Genomic DNA, 19,035 nt, shown 5'->3' on the forward strand with positions numbered 1-19,035 from the left:
CATGATGAAAGTTGCACCTGTTGCACTTTGGATATTTCCCAGCATATCCGCTCGAAACCTGCCCGCTACCGTTGTTGTTGTTGTTGTGATTCTGAGTGTTGAAACTCCGAGTAAATTCGGGCTTACGGTAGTGGTGTTGCGGTGGGAGGTTTGAGGATGAAGATCTGGTGTTGTCAAACTTTCTCTTCCCGCTGTTCGGGTTGCTGTTGTTGTTACTGTTGCTGACGTGGTCATTACTCGGGTTGTCACGGGCTTTAACAGTCGAACCCCTCGGTGGTAACGCACCCTAGGTCACAGCCTGATCCGTCAGTTTGTGAGCCAAACGGATCGCTTGCTGGATCGTGGCTGGTCTGGAAGACGTCACCATACCCTGAATCTGTGGTGCTAACCCATCAATGTACATCTCTATCCTCTTGCTCGGTGGATCCACCATCCGCGGACACACCCTCAGAATCCACTAACGGAGTTTTACCGTCAGAGGGTGTGAACTGGCAGGATCGGAATCATTAGTTATAATCAAACCAAAGAAAAACGTTTAAATGTAAATAGGTGCGGAAGCGTAAAACCTTAATTCAAAAGTTGCGTCACGCAGGACGACTTAAAACCAAATATAACTGTTAAAATTAAGTTTGCAGAATAAAGATGTTTTCAATTAATGCATGCTCCTAAACCGCGCGCCCGCCTCGGCTACCTGAGAATAACATACTAAAAGTGTCAACACAAGGTTGGTGAGTTCACAAGTTAAATAAGATAAATCGTTTAGCGTTTTGCGTAACCTCGTTACGGCGTTTAAGTGTTGCGTAACCACGTTACGGCGTTTAAGTGTTGCGTAACCCCGTTACGACGTTTAAGTGTTGCGTAACCCCGTTACGACGTTTAAGTGTTGCGTAACCCCGTTACGACGTTTAAGTGTTGCATTACCAGATAGTGTTATGTCAAATTATATATCGATAGGTAGCTAATCTATACAACAAGTATCGCTAAGTGGTTCGCGACCGAAGCTGACTGTTTATCAAGTGCCCGTCACCAGGTCAATCCAGACCATGGTAAGTGTTAGCCAAAATTACACCCACTCAACCTCCAGTTGAGCTTAGCGTCGGGTGGGGTTTGTCAAACCCAGTAGTACTACTCAACAGTGACTCGCTATTCCAAATATTAACCGGTCCGATGTGTGGGACTTCAAATGTTACGTTTGCCGCTTAGCCTTTACAAGTGATATATAATTTATAACAAAATCTTAAATATGCGTTTATCTCAGAAAATACGTTTATCGGAGTATGTTATCTCCCCCAAGTGAAAAACGTTTGAAAACAGTTCAAAGAGCGGGGTAAGTGAAACTCACTGTTTTTCGAAGAATATCCCGATCTAGATCACCAAGTGATGCGCGTCGTAGAAACTCTCTAGCGTTCTAAATAACAAAGAGATTTTCTAAGTATCGGTACGTTTAACGAGTCTCTAGACTCGGCACATAATACCTATGCACGTAACAGATTTCGTGTTTCGTTTGTGAATTGTGTGTGACTTAAACAAGTACAATTGTGATACGATACATGAGTGAGCAATTACTTTCGTGTCACGTACTAATAACATACTTTACTAGCAATTATCCCCGTAAGGGCATTTTGGTCAACAAACAAAGATTAACTAACCATTATTCCCCATAAGGGCAATTTGGTCAATTCATGGCAATCAATTAACAACTATTCCCCGCAAGGGTATTTTGGTCAAAACACAACAATTACATAAAAACTATCATATTTCATGCATTTTTACACAACTCAGCAGCTAGTTTCATTATGACAGAATTTTTACTTGAAAGATTGCACTAGTTCACCGATCATAACGTCTCAATTAATTCACCAAAAATCACCACAGAAGCATACATATCTTAGGTTTCCAGAACATATTTTATCTTATTTTTATTCCACATATTTTTCTTATAATGACCAAAACATTACAGCAAACTCATATCAGTCAGATTCATGCGCAACAGAATGTTATTTGCAATTCCCGTTAAACGAAAAATCCAATAAATGCAAGACCACTTGGGTTTGGTTCCTAACTCAATGAGTCAACTTCCAGAAGTGGAACCAACCCAATTGGTCTCGTAGTTCATGAGATATAACATTTACAACATAACCTACAGAAGGTCTAACAGCTCAGCTTTGCACCACGTTTTTGTAAAATCATAAAAGCACACTTATACTTGTCCAAAAATTACAAACTTATACTTCATGAAAACTAGACTCAACCTAGTTTACTGCAGTACCCACAATCTCAACCAATTTTCACGTTTACACTTCGTTACAGTCACTTGAACATCGTACATACATTCTGTCCAGATTCTGTTCACATTAAAACTTAACAATTTCACTAGCCATGGATCACAAATAAATCATATAACATGCTAGACACTAATACTACTATCCATGCAACTCAATTACACCATACATACAAGATTAGGGTTTGTGTTTTAACTCAAATCAAAGACAACAATGAATCATGCATCAACATCAATACTAGTTATCAATCATCATGAATTCAACAACCATCATGTTAACTCATACATACACAAGCAAATCGGCTGCCTAGGGTTTTTGATTAACCCCTTAAACATCAAAATTAAACAACAAGGAGGTAAGGGATGATCAAGTATACCTTCCTAGCACCTAGTTCTTGGATTAATCACTTGATTTGATGTGTGTATGTGTGTGTTCTTGTGGACGGCAGCCGTGAGGGAGCAAGGAGGGAGGCCGATCGGTCTTGTAGGTTAATAATAATAAGTTAGGGTTTAGTGTTAAGGTTATATTTATAATAATACAAGTTACACTCTAGTCCCTAATCTTTCAAGTGTTACATCTCTAGCCTAAACTAGTTGGTTCTTGTTTCTTGTTTAACATTCCACATAACAATCAAGTAACACACATATACCTAACACATAATTATCACATAATTAGTGTTTTGACGTTTGTCGTTTATTTATCAATCGTTCGCGTCAACTCGTTTGCGTTTCGGTGCAAATCCCTAAAGACTACACATGTAGTAAGTGTTAAGCGTCATTTAAACCCTAGTTTAAATGTAATGAAGTGTGCGTTATAGATTCAACGATCTTAAAGTTTGAATTGACGGAGTTGAGTTAACGGGGTTAACCTGAAATTGACGATTGTCACATCATTCCCATGTTAAAGAATTTTCGTCCCGAAAATTGAGTCAAGTCGTGATGAGTGTCTGAAAAAGTAAGAAAAAAAAATTTCAGTTTGTTATATCATCCCCTAGTAGAAAGAAATTTCGTCCCGAAATTTAGTTCATACCTCCGGTGATGTTTGACGGTTTGCCGGGTTTCGCGGTTTTCGGTGTTTGGTTAGCCCTTCAAAAAGGTGAGGATACTTTTTCATCATGTGATCCTCGCGTTCCCACGTGAACTCCGGTCCACGTCTCGAGTTCCAACGAACCTTAACGATTGAAATTTTGCTGTGTTTGAGCGTTTTGGTTTCCCAATCCAAAACCTCGACTGGTTCCTCAATGAACCGTAACTGTTCATCAACTTGTAGTTCCTCCAAAGGGACTACTTGGGTTTCATCAGACAGGCATTTCTTCAAATTTGATACGTGGAATACATCGTGTACGCCACTGAGTTCTGTTGGTAGGTCCAGTCGGTACGCCACCGGACCAATGCGCTCAGTTATCCGGTACGGACCAACATATCATGGGTTGAGTTTGTTTCGCTTCCCAAAGCGAACCACACCTTTCCAAGATGAGACTTTGAGTAACACCCGATCGTTCACTTGAAATTCGAGAGGTTTTCGGTGCTTGTCGGCGTAACTCTTTTGGCGATCTCGTGCTGCTGCCATGCGGTTTCGGATTTGAACAATCTTTTCCGAGGTTTCGAGTACCAGTTCCGGACCAGTGATTTGGCTGTCACCCACCTCTGCCCAGCAGAGTGGTGATCGACACTTCCGTCCGTACAGCGCTTCAAACGGCGCTGCCTTAATACTTGCGTGGTAGCTGTTATTATACGAAAACTCTACCAAGGGTAAGTGGGGTTCCCAACTTTTTCCGAAATCTAAAACGCATGCACGCAACATATCCTCCAGGGTCTGAATAGTCCGTTCACTTTGCCCATCCGTCTGAGGATGGTATGCTGTACTCATATCGAGACGGGTGCCCAGTGCGCTTTGCAGCGACTTCCAAAAGTGCGAGGTGAAACGAAAATCTCGATCGGAAATGATCGAGACAGGCACTCCGTGTCTAGACACCACTTCTTTCATGTATACTCGAGTCAGTCTTTCCATTTTGTCTGTTTCCTTAATTGCTAGGAAGTGTGCCGATTTAGTCAACCGGTCAACGATCACCCAGATGGTGTCGCATCCCGTCGGTGTCTTAGGCAAACCCGTAATAAAGTCCATTGAGATGTGTTCCCATTTCCACATTGGGAGTTCCGGTTGTTGCAGTAGACCAGATGGTTTCTGGTATTCTATCTTGACTCTGGCACAAGTCAAACATTTGCTCACGTAGGTGGCAATGTCGGCTTTCATGTTCGGCCACCAGTAAAGTGCCTTTAAATCATGATACATTTTATCTGAGCCAGGGTGGATAGAATATCGGGACTTGTGAGCTTCGTCCATTACTAGAGTTCTCAACTCTCCGTATCGTGGGACCCAAATCCGGTTCTCAAAATATCGGACCCCGTCCGATCTGGTTTCAAGTTGCTTGCTCATGCCCCGCATGAGTTCCGATGGAAGATTATTATCTTTCAAAGCTTCCAGTTGCGCATCGCGAATCTGATCGGGTAAGCTGGCATGAATCGTGAGTTGCAATGCTCTCACCCGTCTGGGTTTATCTGTTTCTTTTCTGCTGAGGGCGTCGGCCACCACGTTGGCCTTGCCAGGGTGGTACTTGATGGCACAATCATAATCTTTAAGCAGCTCGACCCAACGACGCTGTCGCATGTTCAGCTCCTTCTGATCGTAGATATGTTGGAGACTCTTGTGGTCGGTGTAAATGGTAAACTTGGTACCGTACAAGTAATGCCTCCATATCTTAAGAGCAAACACTACAGCTCCGAGTTCCAAATCATGGGTCGTGTAGTTCTTCTCGTGAACCCGTAGTTGTCTAGAGGCGTAGGCTATAACCTTCTCGAGTTGCATCAGCACATAACCGAGACCTTGTATAGATGCGTCACAGTGTACCTCAAAATTTTCCGTTCCCTCGGGGAGGGCTAAAATAGGGGCGCTACAAAGCTTGGTTTTCAACAGTTGAAAAGCGGATTCTTGCGCGTCACCCCAATTGTACTTAGTGCCCTTGTGAGTCAAAGCGGTGAGGGGTTGAGCAATCTTTGAAAATCCCTCGATGAAACGCCGGTAGTAGCCGGCCAGTCCTAGGAATTGTCGCACCTCAGTCGGAGTCTTAGGTGCTTCCCAGTTTTTGATGGCCTCTACCTTACCGGGATCGACATGGATACCATTCTCGTTGATCACATGTCCTAAAAAGTGAACCTCGCGAAGCCAAAATTCACATTTCGAGAGTTTAGCATACAGTTGTTCCTTCTTCAATAGTTCCAGAATTACCCTTAAGTGCTCTTCGTGGTCAGTCTCGTTCTTGGAGTAGACGAGAATATCATCAATGAAAACAATCACAAACTTGTCGAGGTACGCCTTGCATACTCGATTCATGAGATCCATAAATACGGCTGGCGCGTTGGTTAGGCCAAAAGGCATAACCGAAAACTCGTAGTGACCATACCGTGTTCTGAAAGCCGTCTTTGAAATATCTTCTTCGCGCACTCTCAGCTGGTGGTAACCGGATCGTAGATCGATCTTCGAGTAGTAACTCGATCCCTGAAGCTGGTCAAACAAATCATCAATTCAGGGTAAAGGATAACGGTTCTTGACCGTCACCTTGTTCAACTCCCGGTAGTCGATGCACATTCGGAAAGTCCCGTCTTTCTTTCGGACAAACAAGACAGGGGCTCCCCATGGCGATGAGCTAGGTCGGATAAAACCTTTATCCAACAAATCTTGCAACTGTGTGGACAACTCCTGAAGTTCCGCCGGTGCGAGCCGATACGGGGCTCGTGCTATGGGTGCTGCACCGGGTGTCAACTCGATTTGAAATTCGACTTGACGAATAGGAGGGAGTCCGGGCAAATCCTCCGGGAAAACTTCCGGAAAGTCTCGCACAACCGGTATGTCTTCAATTCGTTTCTCCTCCGCGGGTTTCTCAACAATCTGCGCCAAAATTGCCGGATGACCCTTTCGTAGATACTTCAGTGCCTTCAAAAGGGTAATGACGCTGGTGGTCATGCCGCTTCTCTCGCCTCGGACCGAAACGATCTCGCCGGAAGGGGTGGTAATATGGACTATCTTATCATGGCATATAATCTCCGCTCGGTTCTCGGATAACCAGTCCATGCCGACAACGACATCGAAACTACTAAGCGTAAAAGGAATAAGGTCGATGTCAAAGACATGACCTGACAGTTTCAACTTACATCCCGCAAGTATATGAGTTGTTACTACAGTTTTACCGTTAGCTAATTCAACAGGAAACTTAGCGTCTAACGGGGTTGGAGTAAGGTCTAAAAGTTGGCTAAAAGCTTTTGACACAAAACTCCTATCAGCTCCAGTGTCAAACAAAACAGAAGCAAAACAATCGTTTACAGGGAACTTACCAGACACCACATGCGGATCATTGCGGGCTTGACCCGATCCAATCACAAACGCTCTTCCTTTGCCATTTCCTCCACCATTACTGCCACTTCCATTACCCCCATTGTTGTCATTCTGTTTCAGCTTGGGGCAATCCTTCCGGAAATGGCCTTCCTGTCCACATTCAAAACATCCCTTAGTCGTCATCGGTGGCTTAGGAGCACCCTTCGCCGCAAGGTCAACTCTACATTCCTTCGCCTGGTGACCTATCTTTCCGCATCTTTGACACTTGACACGGTCACACTGACCAACATGATGAAAGTTGCACCTGTTGCACTTTGGATATTTCCCAGCATATCCGCTCGAAACCTGCCCGCTACCGTTGTTGTTGTTGTTGTGATTCTGAGTGTTGAAACTCCGAGTAAATTCGGGCTTACGGTAGTGGTGTTGCGGTGGGAGGTTTGAGGATGAAGATCTGGTGTTGTCAAACTTTCTCTTCCCGCTGTTCGGGTTGCTGTTGTTGTTACTGTTGCTGACGTGGTCATTACTCGGGTTGTCACGGGCTTTAACAGTCGAACCCCTCAGTGGTAACACACCCTAGGTCACAGCCTGATCCGTCAGTTTGTGAGCCAAACGGATCGCTTGCTGGATCGTGGCTGGTCTGGAAGACGTCACCATACCCTGAATCTGTGGTGCTAACCCATCAATGTACATCTCTATCCTCTTGCTCGGCGGATCCACCATCCGCGGACACACCCTCAGAATCCACTAACGGAGTTTTACCGTCAGAGGGTGTGAACTGGCAGGATCGGAATCATTAGTTATAATCAAACCAAAGAAAAACGTTTAAATGTAAATAGGTGCGGAAGCGTAAAACCTTAATTCAAAAGTTGCGTCACGCAGGACGACTTAAAACCAAATATAACTGTTAAAATTAAGTTTGCAGAATAAAGATGTTTTCAATTAATGCATGCTCCTAAACCGCGCGCCCCCCCTCGGCTACCTGAGAATAACATACTAAAAGTGTCAACACAAGGTTGGTGAGTTCACAAGTTAAATAAGATAAATCGTTTAGCGTTTTGCGTAACCTCGTTACGGCGTTTAAGTGTTGCGTAACCACGTTACGGCGTTTAAGTGTTGCGTAACCCCGTTACGACGTTTAAGTGTTGCGTAACCCCGTTACGACGTTTAAGTGTTGCGTAACCCCGTTACGACGTTTAAGTGTTGCATTACCAGATAGTGTTATGTCAAATTATATATCGATAGGTAGCTAATCTATACAACAAGTATCGCTAAGTGGTTCGCGACCGAAGCTGACTGTTTATCAAGTGCCCGTCACCAGGTCAATCCAGACCATGGTAAGTGTTAGCCAAAATTACACCCACTCAACCTCCAGTTGAGCTTAGCGTCGGGTGGGGTTTGTCAAACCCAGTAGTACTACTCAACAGTGACTCGCTATTCCAAATATTAACCGGTCCGATGTGTGGGACTTCAAATGTTACGTTTGCCGCTTAGCCTTTACAAGTGATATATAATTTATAACAAAATCTTAAATATGCGTTTATCTCAGAAAATACGTTTATCGGAGTATGTTATCTCCCCCAAGTGAAAAACGTTTGAAAACAGTTCAAAGAGCGGGGTAAGTGAAACTCACTGTTTGCGAAGAATATCCCGATCTAGATCACCAAGTGATGCGCGTCGTAGAAACTCTCTTGCGTTCTAAATAACAAAGAGATTTTCTAAGTATCGGTACGTTTAACGAGTCTCTAGACTCGGCACATAATACCTATGCACGTAACAGATTTCGTGTTTCGTTTGTGAATTGTGTGTGACTTAAACAAGTACAATTGTGATACGATACATGAGTGAGCAATTACTTTCGTGTCACGTACTAATAACATACTTTACTAGCAATTATCCCCGTAAGGGCATTTTGGTCAACAAACAAAGATTAACTAACCATTATTCCCCATAAGGGCAATTTGGTCAATTCATGGCAATCAATTAACAACTATTCCCCGCAAGGGTATTTTGGTCAAAACACAACAATTACATAAAAACTATCATATTTCATGCATTTTTACACAACTCAGCAGCTAGTTTCATTATGACAGAATTTTTACTTGAAAGATTGCACTAGTTCACCGATCATAACATCTCAATTAATTCACCAAAAATCACCACAGAAGCATACATATCTTAGGTTTCCAGAACATATTTTATCTTATTTTTATTCCACATATTTTTCGTATAATGACCAAAACATTACAGCAAACTCATATCAGTCAGATTCATGCGCAACAGAATGTTATTTGCAATTCCCGTTAAACGAAAAATCCAATAAATGCAAGACCACTTGGGTTTGGTTCCTAACTCAATGAGTCAACTTCCATAAGTGGAACCAACCCAATTGGTCTCGTAGTTCATGAGATATAACATTTACAACATAACCTACAGCAGGTCTAACAGCTCAGCTTTGCACCACGTTTTTGTAAAATCATAAAAGCACACTTATACTTGTCCAAAAATTACAAACTTATACTTCATGAAAACAAGACTCAACCTAGTTTACTGCAGTACCCACAATCTCAACCAATTTTCACGTTTACACTTCGTTACAGTCACTTGAACATCGTACATACATTCTGTCCAGATTCTGTTCACATCAAAACTTAACAATTTCACTAGCCATGGATCACAAATAAATCATATAACATGCTAGACACTAATACTACTATCCATGCAACTCAATTACACCATACATACAAGATTAGGGTTTGTGTTTTAACTCAAATCAAAGACAACAATGAATCATGCATCAACATCAATACTAGTTATCAATCATCATGAATTCAACAACCATCATGTTAACTTATACATACACAAGCAAATCGGCTGCCTAGGGTTTTTGATTAACCCCTTAAACATCAAAATTAAACAACAAGGAGGTAAGGGATGATCAAGTATACCTTCCTAGCACCTAGTTCTTGGATTAATCACTTGATTTGATGTGTGTATGTGTGTGTTCTTGTGGACGGCAGCCGTGAGGGAGCAAGGAGGGAGGCCGATCGGTCTTGTAGGTTAATAATAATAAGTTAGGGTTTAGTGTTAAGGTTATATTTATAATAATACAAGTTACACTCTAGTCCCTAATCTTTCAAGTGTTACATCTCTAGCCTAAACTAGTTGGTTCTTGTTTCTTGTTTAACATTCCACATAACAATCAAGTAACACACATATACCTAACACATAATTATCACATAATTAGTGCTTTGACGTTTATCGTTTATTTATCAATCGTTCGCGTCAACTCGTTTGCGTTTCGGTGTAAATCCCGAAAGACTACACATGTAGTAAGTGTTAAGCGTCATTTAAACCCTAGTTTAAATGTAATGAAGTGTGCGTTATAGATTCAACGATCTTAAAGTTTGAATTGACGGAGTTGAGTTAACGGGGTTAACCTGAAATTGACGATTGTCACATGGGCGCCGCGCCACGTGGCCATGAGGGCTGTTGTAACACCACGTAAACTACCCTCATAGAATTTAGCCAAAAATGTTTATCTCTTAAGTCTAGGGACTTAAAATGAAAATTTTTTAAACTTCTAACACATCGCGATACGCGACGAGGTAATCATAGGCCCATTGCGTAACGCGATGGACTTGCATACAAAACAATATTATGGCGGCGTAGCGATACGCGATGGCTTAAACCATAGGACTATCGCGATACGCGAAGACCTCATTAAGCAACCGGTACACGTGTCCAACCACGTGTCAACACGTGGTACGTTTTGACATGTCACGTGTCACTACGTGGCATTCTTGCATAATTGCGGCACCGCGATACACGACGGCCGTCTATGCACTCCATTCTTGCATAATTGCGACGTTCCGTTTTCTCGAAGTCTGTGCAAGTAGTGAGTTTCTTGCCTAAGGAAAAGTAATTCGTATAAATCTCAATCAACCACGGGACCCATTTACTTATCTGGAGAAACTCACCAACGTGTTAGAACCTATTAAGCCAAAGCATGCAATATCAAACGTCACATAAAACAAAGTGTTTTCATTCACAAATAAAGTTGTAAGCTTTATCAAGGTTAAGCTTAAGAGAAATAGCATAATCAAGAAATACCATTCAAATATTTATACAAAACCTCTTTGTGTATAGGTTAATGTCATTCTCAATCAAGAAAGGTTTCAAACGCGACAATGGTACATGTGAATACGTTAACCTAACAAACAGTAAAAATATATTTATATTATATAAGATGAACGAGTTGTTTGTCTTAAAGAGTTAGTCAACGTTTACATGAGATTATGTGATCTATAAAACGTTATAATACAAAGTAGAAAATAAAAGCAACTCGGGCCGATTACACATGTGTCTGGATCCATACATAACTATTCAGCCTAAACATTCAAAGGCTACGTGGTCGCGGGATAACAGTCATAACTAGTTCTCCATTAGGGGCTATGTGGCTCGAGGAACACTTTTGTGTGTGTAGGGTAGTGGTACAAATCCCGGAAGTATAAATACTTCTGTTGATCTTGTACAGAAAACTATGTTTGTATTGTAACTGTGATTTAATTATTTTGGAGTCATACGTGTTCACCAGCACATAGCTGACGTATTTTTCCAACCCAATACAGGTAATTAAGTACTTATAAGAAGTAGCAATGATTGGAATCGTCATGGAGTTAGAAGTGCGTTACAAGATGGCTTACATTTTGATATTAAAATCCTTGTAATATAAACACGTATTTTTAAACGAATATTTGGGTATTTAATTTCCAAGTAAATTTTCAATGCAAATTAATATTTTAAATCAACCTAGATTCTTCCACTAAAATCAAACCATAAACTCTAATATATTTACAAAACAGGTACCAACTATTGGTCCCACTTCAAGGCCCTAAGTCGGGGTGTGACAGTTGTGGTGGTCGCATAGCGCCTACATGGGTCTGCAGATTGCATCAGCTCGTTTTTGTTTGTTTTGCACCTTGTTTGACCCTCTAAACCAATCAAAGTGCATGCATTCCTTGATAGTGACATTATGGATAACTCTTACACTCTTCCCCTATAAAAACAAGTCCAATACATCCATTTTTGGTTGCTCATTCACCTCAAACACTCTCCATCTAAGTTCTAAGTCTCTTCTTTCAAACACTTGATAATTTGACTTCTCAAGGTCAAACTAAAGCTAATATTTGATTCTAACTAGTTCTTGGTAATTAAAGCTTGTTATTATAGTTTGTTTAAAATGTATTCCCTTGTTTCCTTAGCTTTCCCTTCTTCGGCCATGGTCGGATTATGTGTATTTCTATTATAAGGCAAGACTACATGGAGGACTATTATAGTCCTTGTTAACACTTTAAATTTGTTTAAGCTTATTATTATTGTTTAGTTTCTAGTTATTTTAGTTTCCAAATCATTTTAATAGCACAATGGTATTTGGGTATGTGGTAACCATCCTCGGTTTCATTCCGAGTCAATGACCGAACCAAAACTGAACTTTTGTTTAACTACTTTATTATTAAAATGTTGTATGTAAGACTTTAGTAGTATCATTTCCAAGTTTATTTTAATAAGTTCTATAGTATTGGATATGTGGTAACCATCCTCGGTCTTATTCCGAGTCAAGGACCGAACCAAGACCGAACTAAACCGAGTTCACTCGCTTAAGACACGCTAGTTGTGTTTCAGGCCACCGAATCTGATATTTTTCCTTAAAACTATATTATAAACTAATTTAATTATTTTCTCAAAATACTTGGTGTTTCGGATCCAACTTGATCTTATAACAAGTTTGGACCGACAAAGCCAACACTCGCTTAACGGACGTTGATGTTCTTTCTAATAGAACTACATACTTGGTTAAGTTTCTTTTGATGTCATTGAGTTATATCATAACATTTATCACTTTGGAATATCGGCTTCGGGATTGGCCAATTATCAAGACTCGAATCGACAAATCCGAACACTCGAAAAATCTCGTTTTAGTATCTATTTAACAAAGGGTCTTGCAATATCGCAATTATACCCAAATAATTACTTAACAAAGGTTAAGTAAAACTAATGAATAGAATAACGAAACCCGGTTTTGAGTAAACTTACTTTTCAAAAACCATTACTTTAATTTCTTATGTATTTACATTTTAACCCTCAAACTTTAATTATTTATCTTACTAGTCATGCTACTTTACTTTAAATCTTTTAAGACCACCTACTAACTCAAGACCCTCTCAATCTAGGTCTTGCTCGTTGAACTTACCTTTTCGTTTTATCGCAAACTAATCCTCCAAGTTACTTATTTCACGTGAGTACATTTCATCCCCCGTTTTCACTTTTATACTTTGGGGGTAACATGCATACATATTCAAAACAATAATGATTTAAGATACTAGATTCTCAAACCACAAACTCTAGGGTGTATGATACTTAGAAAATTTGCCCGATTGTGTGTTATATGTTTCATGTGCTTTACGTGCACGAGTTTTTATTTTGATGTTGTTGTTGAGCCTCAATAAGTATGAGCATACGCACCCTTAACTATTTTAGCCTTGTACGAGTAGAATAGGGCCTCATTATCCGAGTATGTTGGTTGTTATCAATTAGAAATGATCCTCATTTATTTATGATTTATATACCGCAATTGTTGCTTTTATTTATAGTCTCATATACGAGTTTTGGATTTTGCCTCATATTAAATATACTCAAAACTATGGAATTGCTCACCAACATTCGTGTTGTCAAAATATATTTTATGCATTTTTATAGGTTTGATTATTGGTTAATTGAAGTTTAAAGACACTATCTTATTTTGAGACCGTTTAGGTTATTAGAAGAATGAACAATTTATTTCTTGTATTTTGTGTTATTTTGTATGAACGAGTTGTGTTACTTTTGATGATTGAATGAAATGAATGAGTTGTTTAAATATTGTCAGTTTAGTGTCTTGTGTTCTTGAGCAATCCGTTGCACCTCGGCATGTTCTGCAGCCTTTGGTCGGGGTGTGACAAATAGGTTGAAGAAGCTAGCTTGAGGGAGACACATGGCATGATCAGAAGAAGCTGGCATCCGAAGAAGATTAGTCATGATATTTTAATAAGATATTTTATGTTATGTTTAAAAGACAAGATTTGAATGTTTTGTATAACGAATGGTTGACTTTTTTTATTCCGCGAAAGTTTTAATTAACTCTTATATTTAGATATGTGTAAATGAGTAAATCCAACACCAAAGTAGGGTACTAGGAACGGGGCCTTACAGCTCTACACTCCTACTTGTGTTTATAAAGTAGGACTTTACAGAATTCACAATAGCAAATTGGTTAGGAAAATAGAGGATATCAAACGTGAAAGTAATACACTTAAAAAGAATGAAAAGATCTATAAAGGAAAGATATATGCTTAGTCAAAGGATATAGCTAAACTTAAAAATGGCCTAAGTGCAAAATGTTGTGTTTATCTAGATACCAAAGCCAAAATTGCTAAACTTACTGCCGAACTAAACATTTTAAAAATCAAATTTGAAAATGCATATTTATACTTTAAGAAATTTGATGTTTCTAGTAAGGTAGTTGAAAACATGATTGAGACCCAATTAAAGTGGAAAGATAAAAAGGGTAAAGGGATTGTATTTGATAGAGTTCTTCCTCCATACAACACTAACTATACATTCCTTCCTCTAACTAAAGAGGACGAAGAGAGGGAATCTCAACTAAAGTATGGAAAAGGGCTGAAAATGTCATTATGAAAACGGGCTCAATCAAGCCCCTTGAGCCGGTGTTTGAAGTAGTGGACATTACTAATACTTTTACTTAACGTACAGATAAAGTAATAATTGAGAAATGGACTGAGGATGATTATGATATTTATGCTTTTAATCGTGCATGTAACGTATTACATTTCTACATTTCTATATTGAATGAATAGCGTATTCACTTCTACTTTAGTTTTTTTACATCATTATTAAATTTAAAAATCAAAATAAAAATAACGCATCTAGAATCACGTTAAAATTAGCGTGGTTAAGTTTCAAATTAATAATGTTTAGCTTATAAATTAACTAACCATTGTCTTCATTTGAATTTTTTTTTTGAAAGGGGGTTAAATTACGAGTTATATCACTTGGGAGTTGGATACTTTTTTTTAAAGGGGGTTACCTTCCTTTGTAGTAGAGTGGAGTTTTGAAAATATAGGAGTGTCAGATAGTGTTCAAAGATCATAAGAGTTTTTGTAGGTACGAGATATCCCTCATCCATTTGTAATGATGGGACTCTGAAAAGTAACTCCCCTTTATTTGTAATGGCGGTGAGTTTGAAAAGGTAAAGAGGACTTTGCATACAATGAGAACTTATGTTTTTGAACCCTCCATACGATTTGACCAGTGCCCTCTTTATTATTTTTCCTTTACAACTTCACTATCCTAAACTTTTCTTCAAGATTTCAATAGAAGATTGTTTGCTAATAAAATTACTTGTAAACGGCAAGACGTTTTACTTCCGCCATTACAAATGAAGGGGCATTACTTTTTGCAGTCTCCGCTATTACACATGAAGGAGATATACCTCATACCTACAAAAGTTTTTACAACACTACCTACACCCCTATATTTCAATCTTCCCGAGTAACCTTCTTTTGAAAAAAAAAAGTTTTTCAGCCACCAAATGATTAACTCTTATAATTTGGCTCCCTTTCAAAAAATAAACTCTCTTCATTTTCCATTTTTGTATCATAAGCGGACACGTAAACAAGACAATATTGAACACTAATATTTTATCTTACTTTTCTATGTAGACAATGACTATGTTCCCTTTTTTGTTATCATATGATAAGTTCCATACCAGACGATGGATCTTTTTTTAAAAGTTACATATGTTAAGGTTTTAATGAATTAATTTTAGCAACCAAGCATGTGTTTATGTTTTTTTCTTTGACAGGCACGACACCATTGTACCATGAGACGTTAGGGACTTTGTCGTCTAATAATTATTTTTATTTTACTATTCCATACAAGTTTTCTATATTTTAAAAAATTATGACATGCTACTACATCTTAATCAATTTATTAATTTTTTTTGGAACAACATTAGTTCGATGGCAACTGTATCTATCTCATAAGGTCATATCACTTGCCAACATCTTTTTACCCTTCGAATCGTTCCCATTGGTATTAAAATTTTTAAAACATATAAACAGCTTAGTTATATTTTATCTTATAATAAATCACCTGGAATATTTGCCCGTATCTTTTCAAGACCTTGTTCTAGGTTCTGCTTGTTTGCTCAGATCAGAAGATCTAGTTACACGGATTGCTTTCTAAGAAAATCAAGGAAGACTAATGTTGGCTTGGTTAGACAACTAAAATCGCGGGGAGTGGATATGCGAGTTCATACGACTGAGCTAATAGTCGGGGACAAGGTCACAGAGGTGGTCGAGTTCGTGAGAACCGAAAGAACACAACTTTGGATCAAAAGGAGTTCCCGAAGATCAAGGCTAAAATGATGTTCAAGGTGGTTGTGAAAAGCAAGATGATCAAGATTACGGGTCAAATCATACATACAAAAGTAGAAAGATCCGTCTATTTTGACTAAAAATCTAAAGGATGATTGATAGTAGTTTCAAAGTCGTAAGTCACAACTTAATAAAGTTAAGTGATCAATATTGAAAAGTATTTCTATATCTATAGTTAAACCAATATAGTTACTAATAATTAATAAAATAAACAGTAGTTACTGGTCACCATCATGGAGTCACTAAACTCCAAATCCAGATATGGCACAAGGCAACCACACGCCACTACCTCACCCCACTCAACGGCCACAGATCCACTCTCATCTCTACAAATACACCCCCCTCTTCATCTTCTCTAATCAGAAACTGAAACCCCTCTTATTAAATCAATCATGTTTCTCAGAGCCCCTTTAACTCCCACTATCTTAACCGGACCCACCGCCGGCGATAACTCTAACCGTACTCTGTTTTCATCTTCTTCTGTTTGTGCGGCGGTGAAAGGTGGGTCTTCGAACCATCGTCCGCTTACTGGGGTTGTGTTTGAACCCTTTGAGGAGGTCAAGAAAGAGCTTAATCTTGTTCCTTCTCTTCATCACCAGTCTCTTGCTCGTCAGAATTATGCTGATGACTCTGAAGCTTCCATTAATGAACAGATCAAGTCAGTTATTTTTATTTTTGTTTTAATTGGATATGTTTTTTTGTTTATAATACTGTTAATTTGTTTATTTAGTGTGAATATTTTACTGTTTACTGTATTTGGCATGTGAAAATTGAGTTACTGTGTTTTAAAATTAGAAATTTGAGTGAAGCATAAAACTGCCCACCAGGTGTATGATAAAAGCTCTAGCTCAAAATCTACTGGGCCAATTTGGTGTGTAAACGAGCCATCGAGATTGACTAGGCTTTAGTTCGGCTCGTGAGTTGTTTTTTCAAGATCGGGCTTGTCTCGTTTGTTATTTATTAATTAGTTTATATATGACTTTAGTTATTTTTTATATGTTTCGGGAAAAACCTTAATCAAGCCTAAGCTCGGCTAGAGCTCATCTAGCTCCTTAAAGGAGCGAAAACTTTACTCAAGAGCTCGGGCTTGATAACAAAACGAGCTTTATTTGAGGCTCAGGCTCGGGCTCGAACTCATCAAACCTTGTTTTGAGCTTTTTATTCTGATCCGACCTCAAACAGCTCGATTTGTTTGCACCCTTAGGGTCAACACCTCATGATAAAATATTGATTTGACTTTATACACACTTCTTTAGATATCAGTGAAGGCTCTTCTTTTATGTTAAATGTTTTCTTTTTTTGTTTGATTTGATTGGGATATCAAGTTATGTTTCTTGTCATATGTGGTTTTGGGCTTTTGTTTAATTACAACTGATGAAATTTTTTGTTCTGTTTTCAGTGTTGAGTATAATGTATCCTATGTGTACCATGCTATGTATGCCTACTTTGATAGGGACAATGTTGCTCTCAAGGGCTTAGCCAAGTAAGTTACCACTACTGTTTTATAAATCTACACATTTCTCATAATAATCTAGTTTATTCGATAATTAACTATAACAAATTAACCTTTATAGGTTCTTTAAAGAGTCTAGCGAAGAGGAAAGGGAACACGCTGAAAAATTCATGGAATACCAGGTGTTTGATCATTTTTATCAGCCGTCTTTAGTTTTATATTTGAAAACGGTTGAAAGTGTTATAATTTTTTTAAAATGTTCAGAACAAGCGAGGCGGGAAGGTGAAGTTGCAATCAATTATAATGCCATTGTCTGAGTTTGACCATGAGGAAAAAGGAGATGCATTGTATGGTAAGTTTTGTACTTTCGTATATCCCTGATTGGATGATTTTAGTCTAGTTTGAATAGTCATAGTCAACTGCTTTAAGTTATGATCCAGTTGTTAACTATACTTAACTGCACCTGATTGTAGCCATGGAGCTTGCGTTGTCATTGGAGAAGTTGACAAATGAGAAACTCCTAAACCTTCATGAGGTGTGACATACTTGTTGCCTTTTGTATTCATTAATATTGTTTATATAATCACAACTAGACTCAAGTTTATGATGCAAATTTGTGATGTAAACAGGTAGCCAGCAGGAACAATGATGTGCAATTGGTTGATTTTGTAGAAAGCGAGTTTCTTGGTGAACAGGTGAATATTGAGTTTTACTTCTAATATAACCGTTGTTTAGAATGATACTGATGTGTATTTTTTTATGAAAAGGTTGAAGCAATCAAGAAAATATCCGAGTATGTTGCTCAACTGAGAAGAGTTGGCAAAGGGCATGGTATAATATTCAAAAACTCAAATTTCAGTTTTCTCATTTTATTTATAAATGTGTAGGTCACAAAGTGCTTTGTAATTTGAGGTGTTAATATGGTAGTTACTAAAATTTGGATTTGGAATAGTGGGTGGGTTTGGTAATGGGTCAAGACTGGTAATTTTTGTATGGGCTGAAACGGTTTGGATTGGGTTTGGCCGGAAAGAAATTTGCCCCAAGTTTTCTTGATATATAGTTAGCGACTTAGCAGTTAGCGTGTCAAAAAATGTGACAAAAGTTATGTTAGTTCTTTAAATTCTAATCTTTTGCGTAAAATGATTTTTGAGCTGTTGATCCATTTGATCCTTTTGATTTTACCTGCTAAAAGTGGTAACTTTATTCAAATTTCAGGTGTTTGGCACTTCGATCAGATGCTCTTGAATTAAGGTGTTGCTGCTTGATAGAGGAATGTTTTGTTGATTATATTTGCTATGTTAGTGGTTATTTATAACTTTGTTATAAATGGTATGTGAAATGTTGTGGGTTCTATTGTGTGTTTATCTTGTGTAATGAAGCAAACCTGGTCTGGTTTTGGTGATGGTATTGCCGGTTA

General features: G+C 38.6%; 1 protein-coding gene across 1 annotated transcript; it reads left to right on the forward strand.

Annotated features, from left to right (window-relative positions):
- The first annotated feature begins 16,545 nt into the window (after positions 1 to 16,545).
- LOC143572702 (ferritin-3, chloroplastic-like) lies at positions 16,546 to 19,007 on the forward strand. The gene is made up of 8 exons (XM_077057781.1): positions 16,546 to 16,823; positions 17,565 to 17,648; positions 17,740 to 17,800; positions 17,883 to 17,970; positions 18,092 to 18,153; positions 18,248 to 18,313; positions 18,386 to 18,449; positions 18,834 to 19,007. The coding sequence occupies exons 1-8, from the start codon at positions 16,558 to 16,560 to the stop codon at positions 18,866 to 18,868; spliced, it is 726 nt and encodes a 241-aa protein (XP_076913896.1). The 5' UTR covers positions 16,546 to 16,557; the 3' UTR covers positions 18,869 to 19,007.
- Positions 19,008 to 19,035: the final 28 nt, after the last annotated feature.

The sequence above is a fragment of the Bidens hawaiensis genome, unplaced genomic scaffold (assembly GCF_021521415.1).
Source record: "Bidens hawaiensis isolate Kalapana, Puna unplaced genomic scaffold, B.hawaiensis_p1.1 tig00025994_1, whole genome shotgun sequence".
In the NCBI taxonomy this organism is placed as follows: Eukaryota; Viridiplantae; Streptophyta; class Magnoliopsida; order Asterales; family Asteraceae; genus Bidens; species Bidens hawaiensis.